Below are 12,663 nucleotides of genomic sequence, written 5' to 3'. Positions count from 1 at the left end.
GTACCATATTGCTCGTTAACCTGTGCGTCAACCTGTCTGTACTGACCTATAAACCGGCATTTGTGATAGCTAGCCATCGGCTCATTGTTACTCGGATCTGGTACACCCCTGTACACCCCATCCGAGTGGTACACCCTTTGCGAATTCTGGTACACCCTAGGGTGTACGACCACCCCGGTTGAAGAGCACTGCTCTAGAGCAGTGGTTCTCAACCTGGGATCCACGAAACCTTCAATTTTGTAAAATGGTTAGTAACCTAATATGTATTTTGTCTTAATTTAGAGAAATCACGAAGCACATTCGCTTCATAACTGCTAAAACTTCAGGACTCACATAAACAGATAGGAAAATTTTTTGGCAGAAATCAATTTTCTCCGGTGATATATAGATACATAACCGCTATCCCAGAACAACTTCAACATGAGCTGCTATAGATATAGGAATGACTAGGCTAGGCATTATATCGGTGCCATATATATTGAGATCACACCCAAAGGCGTCGTCGGAAGCGCTACGTGTATTCGCCATCACCTAATGGATTGTCGGCACTTGTTCATATCAAATTGACGCCGCAGATTTGCAGGACAAGGCCGCGTATTTCAAGAAATGCAGATACAGAATTCACTTTGATACAATATTTGCACAAGAGAGATGGCGGCTGTACGATATATACGAACTAAAGCTGTGTTTGTTGAGGGGTCCGCGGGGGTCCGTGACAGTCCAAAGGGGGTCCGCGTAGACAAAAAGGTTGAGAACTACTGTTCTAGAGACATGAGACCGCGCGATGCGCGACGACAATTTTCAAGTTGAAGAAATCTGCTCCAACAAACGACCAACGAGATAAATTTGGACATCTTAGAGCTCCGCCTAATTGGGGGTAAGGGGTACGGCCCTCTTAGATTGTATAACTCTTGTGTACATTATGGTCCCCCGCTGTTCCAGTCACTTTGCGAAACCTAATGATCTAAACCCGCATACAATGCGTGATTGGGGTTTTAGTTCCACTACGATGGGAATAATATAACCAGTGGGCCAGCTTCAAACAATTCTTTGGTGAATGGGATACTACGGAGAAGTTGAGAAAGAATTTTTTTTCAATGCAAGCTGTACAATTAACATAATTAAATTGCGATGTCAGAACATTCAATTCAATGATACAATTAATTCATGTGACTCTTACATTATATAGAATGATTTCAAGGAAGGACATTTTAAACCGACTCCAAATCGAAATGTGTTGCGCTGCACCCTCAATCCATTACGATTCGTTGCGGTGGTGTCGTATACTTCCACAGGAAGTTGATTATGGATAATAAATCACAATTATAGCTATTTTAATGTTACAATAATATCACCTGCGAATCTACATCAAATGCACTTCAGTCCGAGCGTTGTACATCTTTTTAACGGCATACGACATATAACCCTGCCGGAATACTTGGTTATTTCAGCATTAACTTACAGTTATTATATAATCGAAATTGTTTTCATTGCTGTTAGGTTAGCCGTAGGTTATCATGACCGAGGAAAAAAACGGCGTCTTTTGTCCCCCGGCCATGACGCCATAGTGCCCCTACGTCTCATCACATTTATGTATCCTACGTGTGATTCGATAATATGAATATATTTTTGATCGAGTAACATAACAAATATAACTAAACTTTCACTAATTCTACAATTTTCCAAATAGCTCTGTGGCCCACTCCAAACTTCTCCTGTGGCGTACCCTCACAGCGTGGTGTCATTGGTCGAGCTCCCTATAGAAAGTACGCGATACATGCCAGGGATATCTAAAGTTTTAGATATTAATGGATACATGCGAATACATAGTATTTGAATTTGAAGGGGCCGTCATGATAGTTCTGTGTCAGTCAACAAGCAACACTATAAGGTAGGTAAGGGCGAATGGGGTTACAGTTTGGAATTTTTTATTCACTACTTGATCTGTATTTGATCCAAAGTCATAAACTGTAAATAGTATGGTGGGAAATAGGTGTTTTACCAGATTTCCACGAAAGATCGGGGCGGAAATCAAGCAGTTGGCGCTTTCTGCTACCGAATATTGCTTTGACACCTGTTCCAATGGCTTCAAACGAGTTAAAAGCACCTGTTCTTATGGAGATATATGGGTTGTTACGTGTATCATACAATCATATTCCAAACACCATAGGGAATTGTATTTCACTCGTTGTTACCTATTGTAATGGTTGTTACAGCCACATTTATGTACCAGAAAATGCAGTTTGCCTGACTTGCATCCTACGCTATGGTGTAAACCGGGAAAATATATTATTTTCGTATACATTGTGCGTTTGGGAGATCGAAGCCGTTCTTGTATCTCCTCATACTGTCAACATACCGGAGCTCGCTGTTAACCAAAATCGGCTTCATGGAACTGGTACGCCCCACTTTTTGTCCCGTTCGTTTCTAGAAAAAAGAGTGTCTCATGCATGAATCCATGCCTGGTTTCGTCACACTTGATGACAAAGGCATTCAACATATACTAGACCGCAACAATGAAGGTCTCGTCAATACGTTGCGAGCGCTATTCACCTATAAAATACCTGCTAGCACTCGCTGCGTTTCAACACCATATCGCGAATAGGCCTATTTATGTTTCCACATTTTCGGATTGCTAATATCCGCCATTCCTACCTGCAGACGGATCTTACAGGCCGCTGCCGACGGAAGGTCCCGGTTCGACCCCGGGATGCTCTTCGGGATCCCGTTGCTACCACTCGCACCGGCAGCATGGGTCACACGTCAGTCAAGGTAAGCCGATCACCCGGCCATGAATGGCAGATCGTATCAATGGACGTGTTGTTGAAATGAGTCAGTGTTTTCAAAAGTATCCGATGCTTCTTTACATTCCTGGAACTGACCGGCGGTTGAACTCTCGGTGTGAATGAATTTCTATATTCCGTTACCTAGTGTCACTCAGCACCTGCGTTTGATCTGATGTTATGCTGAAGTCACGAAGTGAACCATGCCGGTTGCGATCCTATACTGTTTCGGAACGTGTGTTTGTCGATGTCGGAAATTCTCATTTCAAAACACGGCTTCTGTCGGTGTACCTATAGATTAAATCTGTGCAATGAAAGGAGATCGCGCCATCTCTTAGTTTTCATCTGGTCTCTTGCATGGTACTTAACCTATAGGAGCGATATTGGACCAACAGATTTTGGCTCTGCGTAAATCGCATGATCTCGGCGATGAGTAGGTGTAGCCTGTCAGGTCGGATCTCAATTTGAGTCGCGACTTGAATCGATATCATCACTCCAATTTGACGTCACCGAGGAACGTGTTATGTTCGTGGATGTGATGTGAACCACAAGAATTTGAAGCGCGCGTGTGAACCACAAGAACTTGAAACGCCCGTTAACTACTCATTATCCAAAAAATCCAGTGCAGGTACCATTCGATTAGGGCTCGTCGAAATCGAGTATCCGGGGATGCGAACCCATCGATATTGCATATCGACTATTAAGCTTGGAGGCGAGTCTATAACTATCACTCATCATGGTGTCAAGGACGAAATATCCTAATAATTATGTACCTTTCATTGTTCCACAAATGAATATTGTCAGTTGAACTTCACATGATATAATTGCGCGCTTTTGTACCATAAATGTGACATGCCACACTGTGACAACGCCAAGGGTGGGCCAATACTTCAGGCGATTGTCGCCACAAACATATACGTATCCCTTTACCGCATTATTGAGTGTTGTGATGTGAAGGAAATATCGACAAGATAATTCTACTTCGGTAAACAATTCTTAGTCGCATAAGAGCGTATTAATTCAGTACTCGAAAAATCGACTCGTATAGTTCTCGAGTCAAATCGCCGAAATCAATACTCGATTATAGTCGAAGAATCATTGTGCCTACATTCGATATTCTCTTTGTGATAACATAGGTGAATGCGAAGGACCTGAACGTCCGCTATTGAGACCGCCGTTGGTATCGTAATGAGAATTTATTCGCCCGACCGGTACCATTTTGTTTTGATGCCGCCACCGCATAGATGAAACCTTTTATGTGCCTTAGGTCCTGTGGTACTTCTACTTTTTCCGAATACTCAAGGAGTTTTTCCCCACTTGCACTACTTACTCAAGTGGTGATGTTTGTCGACTTCTTCTGATTCACAATTTTCAAAAACTAGGCCTAGATCAGATACTTTTTACTTACTGAGAAATCCCTACTCCTACTTGTACCTCAGTAGAAATTTACGTTGCTTATACTTCTATTTGACCGTTTTAAATTTTTGTACGCAAAACTAGGGCTATAACACTTACTTTATACTTGCTTGGAAATCGCTACTTCTACTTGTCCTTGAGCTGAAATTTACGCCTTTTCTTCCACTTCGACTTGATTGCAAACCATTAACACTTTGACCACGTACGCTTATGTCCCTTCCGTTACTTTCAGACACCGGCTTGCCGAACACGCATATGATGCCACACGGTGCCCCAAACTCATTCGAATCCATGCCGAAAAGCTACCCTGGGCCCACCCACAAAGGCCGCCTCACATCCCCGTCATCCGTCTCGTCAAACGGGACGCTGTCGCCGGGCAACGGACAGTCCTCGAACTTCACTCCCGACATTGGCGCGCGCTCAGCTTCCAGCAGCGGCAACGAAGCGCAAAACATGGGACAGTCCACTCGGGGCGGTTACATGCCCAGCAGCATATCTCCTCATCAGACTCCAGTCGAAGACGATGCTGGCCTGCTGCGAGAGAAAACAGCGCGAGCGCAAACGCAAGCGTTGATGCGCGTCGCGTCACGCCCGAGCGGTTATGACTCTCTCTTTCACGGCAACGGTTTCCCTGCGTTTCAAAATCAAATCGACGACCTCGCGGCGCGCAAGCCGCAAGGTAACGCCGCGCAAATTACAGCGCCTCGCGCGCCCGCTCATGGGAATTTCTCTTCGGTGTACGATAGGGCAAAAGAACTGGCGGCCGCGTCTAACTTTAACACCGGACGCTACGGGCAGTTTCACAACCCTCTCGAATCGCTGTCCGACTGCGTGCAGCGCTCGCCAGGGGAGTTTCAGGAACGGGCGCGGCATTTTGCGGGTCACGGCCACCCGCCCGCGGACGTTTTCGCCGGTTCTTTCGCGCCCGGCCACTGCGGACCGGCTAGGTTTGAGAGGCGTGTGGAACGCACGCCCCTTGACTTTTCCAGGTCTAAATCGAGCAGCCCGCGAATGCAGATGAACGATGTTTACATGAATAACCGTTTAACTCACTTGTAGTGGAGATATCTTCTACGGGCAGGTCGCAAGTTTTTCTTTCAATCGAGCATAGTCATTTTATGCGGTGCTAGTCCATTCCATACAGATTTGGTATAAACGCTATATATAATATATTTATGCTGAGGGATTGCTCCGTGGAACGGATGTTTAACTTGTCGCGGGCGCAGCACACGATACAGGGGTGCTCGTGGAGAGAGTTGTGTTCTTTGTAACCGAGCCATGGTGATGACGCATCTCGTCTCTTTGCTTGACCTGTCGGGATCTGGCTTGGTCCGTATATATGCGTGTCGTTTGGTTTTTTGTAAGCGCCTGAGGTACTTGTGGATGTTAGAGCCGATTCTCCCTCGCACTGCTTATTTTACTGTTGTGTTGCCGGACGGCCTTTGATCAGAATATTTGAGCAGGTCTGATATAAAAATATCACTTTCCCCTTACCGAATTGAATATGTTATATGTTCTATCCGATCATAGGTAAAACATGTTTGCTCTTTCATCCGACGTCTATAAGATATTAGCGATCCGAATTTGACTGGTATAGGTGAGTGTAACAGATGGGATAGTTCATTCTGGTGTTCATGTTCACGCTAGACGGAGTTATATGCAAAAACTGTCCTTGCGCAGTGTGCATGCTAGTTGGAACCGATACAATTAATGAAAATCGCCAGCAAACCTTTTCAATGCAACGTATAGTTCACGATTCCGTTGTATCGGTATATCTAATACCGTGTCCGTAGTGTCGAGGGCTGAATTACCCTTTGTGTATCCCAGCATTGACTGACTATTTTAGCTAGAAGAGGTGAGTCAAATGACGCTCTAAATCAGCTAAATGCATGTCGTTTCGGCGCTGTGAATTCACATTCGTGTATTGCGTCACATTGTATATGACACGTCACCTGATCGTTGAAATTTTCTGACCATAATCAAATTTCCATTCTGGTTTCGCCTCAGATTACTGTGGTGCGATAACAAACAATGTCATTGAAAGAATAGGCACATCTCACATTGTACATCCCTCAATATTGCAAAATATTGTTTTGTGTTCTCCGTTGTTATCGAATTTTAGACAGCTAGTTTCACATGTCAAATAAATACCAAGGTCGTGATTTGTGCATATATATATTTGTCGATTCTGGCATCGACCTCGTTTGCATACTTCTTAGAACTTTTTAATAGTAATCGACTTTCTCTTTTCTTATTGCCTGTCTTCCTCTCAGTAAAATTGTGGTTTGTGAAATGGTTGAAATGCTCTGGAAAATATAGAAAAGTGCCATTGACAAGCGGTGCTTCGTATTGGAATGAATTATTCCATAATCAGTTTCGAGCATTGGTTCTCAAATAGGGGGCGTGAAACCATCTGAGGGGAGGCGCGAAGCCGCCTGCTGTCGTTGCATGCTGTTATTTCTTGACCTCCCATCAGGATTGTCGGTACAGTAGAAAGATATTTGATTCTCCCAAACGTAGGCCTACCAGAAACAAATTTCCTTCGTGATGAGGGAACACGATTACAAATTGGTATTTCTTTATAATCTGGCGCATCATTTTCCTCTACCGTTTGCATATATGTACTGTGGGGCTCAGATTACAAAGGACACTACTATATTAAAATCGAAAATCATCTAGCATTGAACCGCGCATAACGCGAAGAAAATCTAAAGAATAATTCAAACATCTCATTAATTGGAGAGTCAATTTGTAAATTCAATTTGCATATTGACGGCCGCCAACACATACTAGTCGAATTAGTGTCGACGGCCGCATAATTTTCCTTCTACCGCCGCATATTGGCCACCCCTGGACCTTGTCCTGGACCTTCTTAATCTAAGCCTGGACCGAAGAATCGATGTTGTGGTTAGCTGGACTCGGTACTTGCTGGAAAACTGTATCCTCGTAATGATTGGTCGTTTGAGGAGCCCGAAGTCGTTTTCTAAGCGTCTCGGTCTTGGCAGTATGGTGGATTATTGTACGTCAAGGCAATATGCCCATTCCTATAAGCAAATTATTCCTCCGTGAAATGATATTACCATCGCCGAAGCCGTATCTACAAGTGAGGAAAAGTGATATTGGGTACAGGAGAATAGCTTACTTTGAACAACAACAACAATACGTTTAAACTGAAATCAATTTTAGCATTTCATATTGCTTTACTAAACGTTCTTCTGAAATTACAACAGCAGGTTTTTCTGGTAGGTGGCAGGTTGGTGATGTCAGAGTGGGGACAAGTTCCGGACGCCGTCCCACCCAAGCTGACAGCTTATGCGTATGGTAGCATGGCCCAACTCAGCGAAATTAGTCATATCACAACTTCACGATACTCGGCGCATTAGCGCGAGTAGAAATATCGGTATTGTAGCAACATAGGGCCATTTAGCAGTTATATCGGATAGACCACCTACTCATAAATTCCTTTCTGCAAAATTAGGTTATAGTTGATGCCACAGAATCAGCTTACATTGAACAACCATGCAAACTCAATTCTCGCGAAGTAACCGCTTGCTTACTACTGCGGTAACATCGCATTTCATTCACATTCTCGGTGCATCATACAAGATACTTTAATATTAATCCATGATGTGCAGCATGTACCGCTGGCCATATTTGGATTGGTTTGGTTAAGAATGACTTCAGTTTCAAAACTGCGCAATCAGGCTGCGCGACAAAGCCTAAACATTGTCGCGACTTGCGTCGGCGATTATCTGTTCTTATATCCTCACGTAGTGAAATAACGATACCCGGATTGATGGAGCGAAATTAATGGCATATACCACCCGGCGTGTACGGAGGTAAATTTTAAGGTACGGGTGCAAATCGTGAAATTGATATAGCATTTTTCATCAACTGGGTATCCGAAAATAATACCACATACACACGATCATTTCATCGAGTCAAGTGACCATGATATTGGCTGACAACAGGGATGTCGTTCCAGAAATATTCGTAACCTTGTGCTGAAAAATATGTGCCGCCCACAAAAGAAATCCACCTGTGGTTCGAAGAAATTATCACTATATCTATCTTTCACAGAAGACACTGCTAATCATCAGACTAAATTGACAACCATTTCAGGTGCACAAATATACATCACTAATTTGTAATCAGTAATTCGCAATCAGACGAAGCGACACCATCACTTTTTGTAGAAAATGTATTAAAATGCAATAACAAAATCGAGTCCATTGCAGCGAACGTCAGAGTCTCGCAAAATTCGGGAGTAGAGCCGAAGTGATGACCCTTTTTTAGTCAACACCCCACATTACCGGAGAAATGCGGGTAAATCGAGAGTCCAGCCATGGCAACCCTGTGTTACGCACTCTTGTCCAAAGGACCGCGCAGTGAGTTGGTGAGTTCGCGCAGACTCGTGAAAAATTAGAGGGAACATTGGTCAAGAGCGTAGGCTGTTAGTTCGTTATCCGAAGAAACGACTGTTACTATTCGACTCGAATCATTATAATTAATTTGTAGTAGGTATTAATAGTAGGCCAACTCGAATCGTTGTACTATAGTTGTACTCAATGTTTAGTCTAAGCTGCCACGTGCGCATTGCGCAGTACTGACACGGTCTCTGCGCACAGAAAAACTAAGCTGCGCACAAAAAATCCGAAGTGATCACCTTCTTTTTAGTCGTTACGCACTGTTATTCAGGGGACGGCGCAGTAAGTTGGCGAGTGCGCGCAGACTCGTCAAAAATTAGAGGGAACATTGGTTGTACTCTAGGTATTAATAGTAGGCTACCACAGTTACTAAGCAGCTCTAAAAATGATTCGCCACTAACGAGCTGGCACTTTTATGAAAATACCGACCGAAATTGTGCAGCTCAATGCTGCCAACTTATGGGTGCATCGAATCGGATAGTTATAGCTGATCACTAGGGCAATTTTTTTTTGACATGTCAAAAAAAGTCAAAATTAGGTCAAAATTGTAGCGTTAGGTCAAAATTTGTCAAAATTGTTTACAAAGTCAAACATTTTTTGACCTCTGCATTTCGTTTGTATGGTAGATTTTACGCTGTCGGTGAACTTATCATTTGATATTTTACAACTTGTAGCCTACTTTATAGGCCTACCGTTGTAAACGGACCATCGTCTGCTCATTGTGAATCATAAATGGTCAAATGAAACAAATAATGACATGGTTTTATGGTCAACGTAACGCAATATCCTAGCTGAAGCAAGACTGCTTGGACATTGCATGGTTATTATATCAAGAAGCGCAAGCTGAAAAATTGTGATATAGACAACACTTTCAGAATGAAGCAACACGGTTTGTCACCAGCAGTGTGAACACAACTTGAGTGTTGTCAGCCAACAAATGCTGCTGTTGAACGTTATTTCTCCGTTCTTGGCAAGCTACGTAGATAAGGACAGACACTTTCTACCCGAGAATGCAGGAAAGGATCTTTCGTTGTACTACAACAAATTTTAATTATTTCCACCAGAATACGTAATGTAACTACTGGAATTCTTCATAGGGCCAGATTTCGTTAAAATACTAGTTTTTCATGTAACAATCTGTCAGTTTTTTAGCCAAAAACTTTTTTTCAGGCGAATCTACTTTGTAAGGACAGACAGTTCCAACCAGAAATGAAGATAAGTAGTACAATTTTAACATCATATGCGAAAACACCTAATTTGCATACGTGAGGTCAAAATTTGGTCAAATTTCAGTTTTTTTAGGTCAAAAAAGGTCAAAATTTAGATTTTGAGGTCAAAATCTTCCGTTTTTTAGGTCAAAAAAAATTGCCCTACTGATCACTTGTCCACAAATTTCGAAAAAAAAAATTGGGTCAAAAATTTTAATGATTGATTCAGCTGGCTAATCTAAGGAATCCGATTCTGTGCTCAGAATTTGTCTTTCACGTCAGATTTTTTCCGTATGCCTTTTTATCATTTTCATACATTAATGAAATTTCGGCTTTCGTTAGTGAAATCAAGATAAGCATACTATATAGGGATGGTGTGGACCTCTGAAAGGTTCAGGTTCGTGTGAACGCGAACCTTTTTGAAAGGTTCTGTGTGAACACGAACGTGAACCTCGTGACGTCACGTGACGTCATATTGCTAAATCCAACCCTATCTTTCAATGACGTGATAGCCTATATTAATGTACAGTACAGTATACAGTGTACACGATACCTAGCGAAGACTCGGGCCACATAATGCTACAATGTTGAAGTACATATTGGCATTCTAAACGTCGCCAAATCTATCAACCGCGGTAATCAATAATCGGTAATCATAAAATCAATACATTCCGTCGCTTTGCCAACAATTTCGACGAGGCCTTATCAGGGAATATAAGCCTACGCCTTAACGGTCTAGCCAGACCGGACAATGTGTTCGGAGTCTGAGTATTGCTACATTGATATTGAGCAGAGTGTAAAACGGGTTTCTATGCTCGCTACCGATACCACAAACAACAAGTTATTCAGCGGTAGCCAACACCTTAATCGCACGGATTCGGTTTCAATGATACAGTAAAGATATGAGTGAAATATGATGAAATCAAGATTGACCCCGTACGCCCGCTCGATTTTTTACATTAGAAAACGATATCAATGTCATTGATTGGTTGAATAAGCATCATTCGCTGACTACGAATATCGCTTGTGATGTTGTGTGATTGCGGGTCAAGCTCACAGCAGAAAATCACTAAATATTCACAAACGGAAAGCTGGATATTTCGAGAAAATTTTTGTAACAAAAAAGCAAGAAAAAGTTTTAAGGTTGTCAAGGTGCATTCTCATTTAGTGTTGATTTTTTATGCTGCCAGCGCCATGCATAGAGTGACCCGCAGTTGAAATGCAATAAATTTGAAACAAAGATCTTATAATGAAGTGAAAATTACAATTTACCAAAAAGGTTCACAGTGCAGAACCTACCAAGGTTCTGTTGTAAACACGAACTTATAAATTTCCGAGGTTCACACACAGAACGCGAACGTGAACCTCACGTTCACACCATCCCTATTACTATAGCAATAGATCAAATAGTGTTATTGAAATCATCTATCATGAAAGCTGGGTTGTTGTAGTAAATATTGTTTTCGGTGAACTTGAATCCAGAGATTCTCTATCTTCGTTCTATTGGAAGCTCTTTTCGACCCATAAAATTACACTGGTCAACAAATTTCAAAAATATTTTGCCCCAGAATTTTCAATGATTGATTTAGGTTAATATTAGGCTGTTGAATCCGATTCTGTGCCCAGATTTTCTCTATCATGTCAGATTTTTTCGGTATGTATTTTTCTCATTTTCATAAATTAATCAAGTTTCGGATTTCGTTAGTGACATTACGGTGAGCGTACAACAGTACCAGATCAAATATTATTAATGAAATAATCTATAATGATGAAACCTGGGTTGTTGTAGAACAGAATATCTGAGTTTTCGATGAACTTGAATCCAGTGGTTCTCTAGCTCTTTTCGACCCATAAATTTATATGTGGATGCAACTATTTCTAGTCGGTAGCATTTATCATCTTTATATACCAGTCTTCGTTTAAAGATTGTGATTAGTAGCTACGTACCTAATTTAGTTCCCTACGTTATCTATCTTTATACATCGGTCCTGCAAACTTAATCGGCCAATACATTTTGTGACAGCACACTGCTCTTTCGTAAAACGTAAAAGTTTGCAAACAATAAACATTGTATTGTTGGTATATTATGTAGAAGAGAATTGCTCACTCCGGTACATGATCCAAATCTGTAGTATTTTGTTTTGAATCATTGATAGAGACGGAATGTCTGCTTTTCCAAGGAAAAGTGCTTATCATGATAACTACTCAAGTAGAAGTAGTAATTTTCAAGGCATGTGAAAACTATTTCAAGTGGAAGACGAAATGAAAAGGTCTGATAATTACTAGAAGTCAGTAAATGTCTAAGCATATTTGGTAGGGGGGAGAGTAGTCGCATACTTTTAACAGTTAGTCGGAGGTGGCTACATACGAAATCGTCGCAGCTAACGCAAAATGACTATTGACACCACCCATGGGTAGAATATTCGAAAAAAGATATTCAGTTACCATGATTCAGAGGCTATTTTACGCGTTTCTTATGGCAACTTAACTCACGATAGTGGTGCAATATTATCCCTGAACTACTTTCTACTTCACAAAAACCAAATTGCAAACGTGGTTGGTTCATCCAGAATTCTGTTCAGTTAGATGTTGAAGTACTTGTAAAACATTACCACTTCCGTAAGTACTGCAAGTAGCCAAAATCTACTTGAGTACCTCGAAAAAGTAGAAATATTCAGCAATATAATATCTCAAAAACGTGATGTGATAGAGCAAAAATAATGTCGGATTCGTATTCAGCGCGCCCGAATTAGGTATAATTGACCGAAAGAAGTCCCGGCGCAAAAATCTTTTAGACCAGTGTAATCGTAATATTCGTAGGCTTCTATA

At 41.7% G+C, this 12,663-nt stretch overlaps 1 protein-coding gene across 3 annotated transcripts in view; it reads left to right on the top strand.

The window, feature by feature from the left end:
* The window catches only part of LOC145433541 (uncharacterized), a 38,978-nt gene extending 32,443 nt beyond the window's left edge, over nt 1-6,535 (top strand). For all 3 annotated transcript variants that reach the window (XM_080310660.1, XM_080310658.1, XM_080310659.1), the window contains exons 5-6: nt 2,662-2,772; nt 4,432-6,535. In XM_080310660.1, the coding sequence (XP_080166786.1) occupies nt 2,662-2,772; nt 4,432-5,258 (938 nt within the window). In that variant the 3' untranslated portion in view covers nt 5,259-6,535. The remainder of the gene's footprint in view (nt 1-2,661; nt 2,773-4,431) is intronic.
* The last annotated feature ends 6,128 nt before the right edge of the window (nt 6,536-12,663 follow it).

Source organism: Botryllus schlosseri, chromosome 2 (genome assembly GCF_051294905.1).
Source record: "Botryllus schlosseri isolate E-star chromosome 2, Bs_hap1, whole genome shotgun sequence".
NCBI classification, from domain to species: domain Eukaryota; kingdom Metazoa; phylum Chordata; class Ascidiacea; order Stolidobranchia; family Styelidae; genus Botryllus; species Botryllus schlosseri.
Note: the sequence above shows the minus strand (reverse complement) of the source record. Positions and strands in the feature narration are given on the sequence as shown.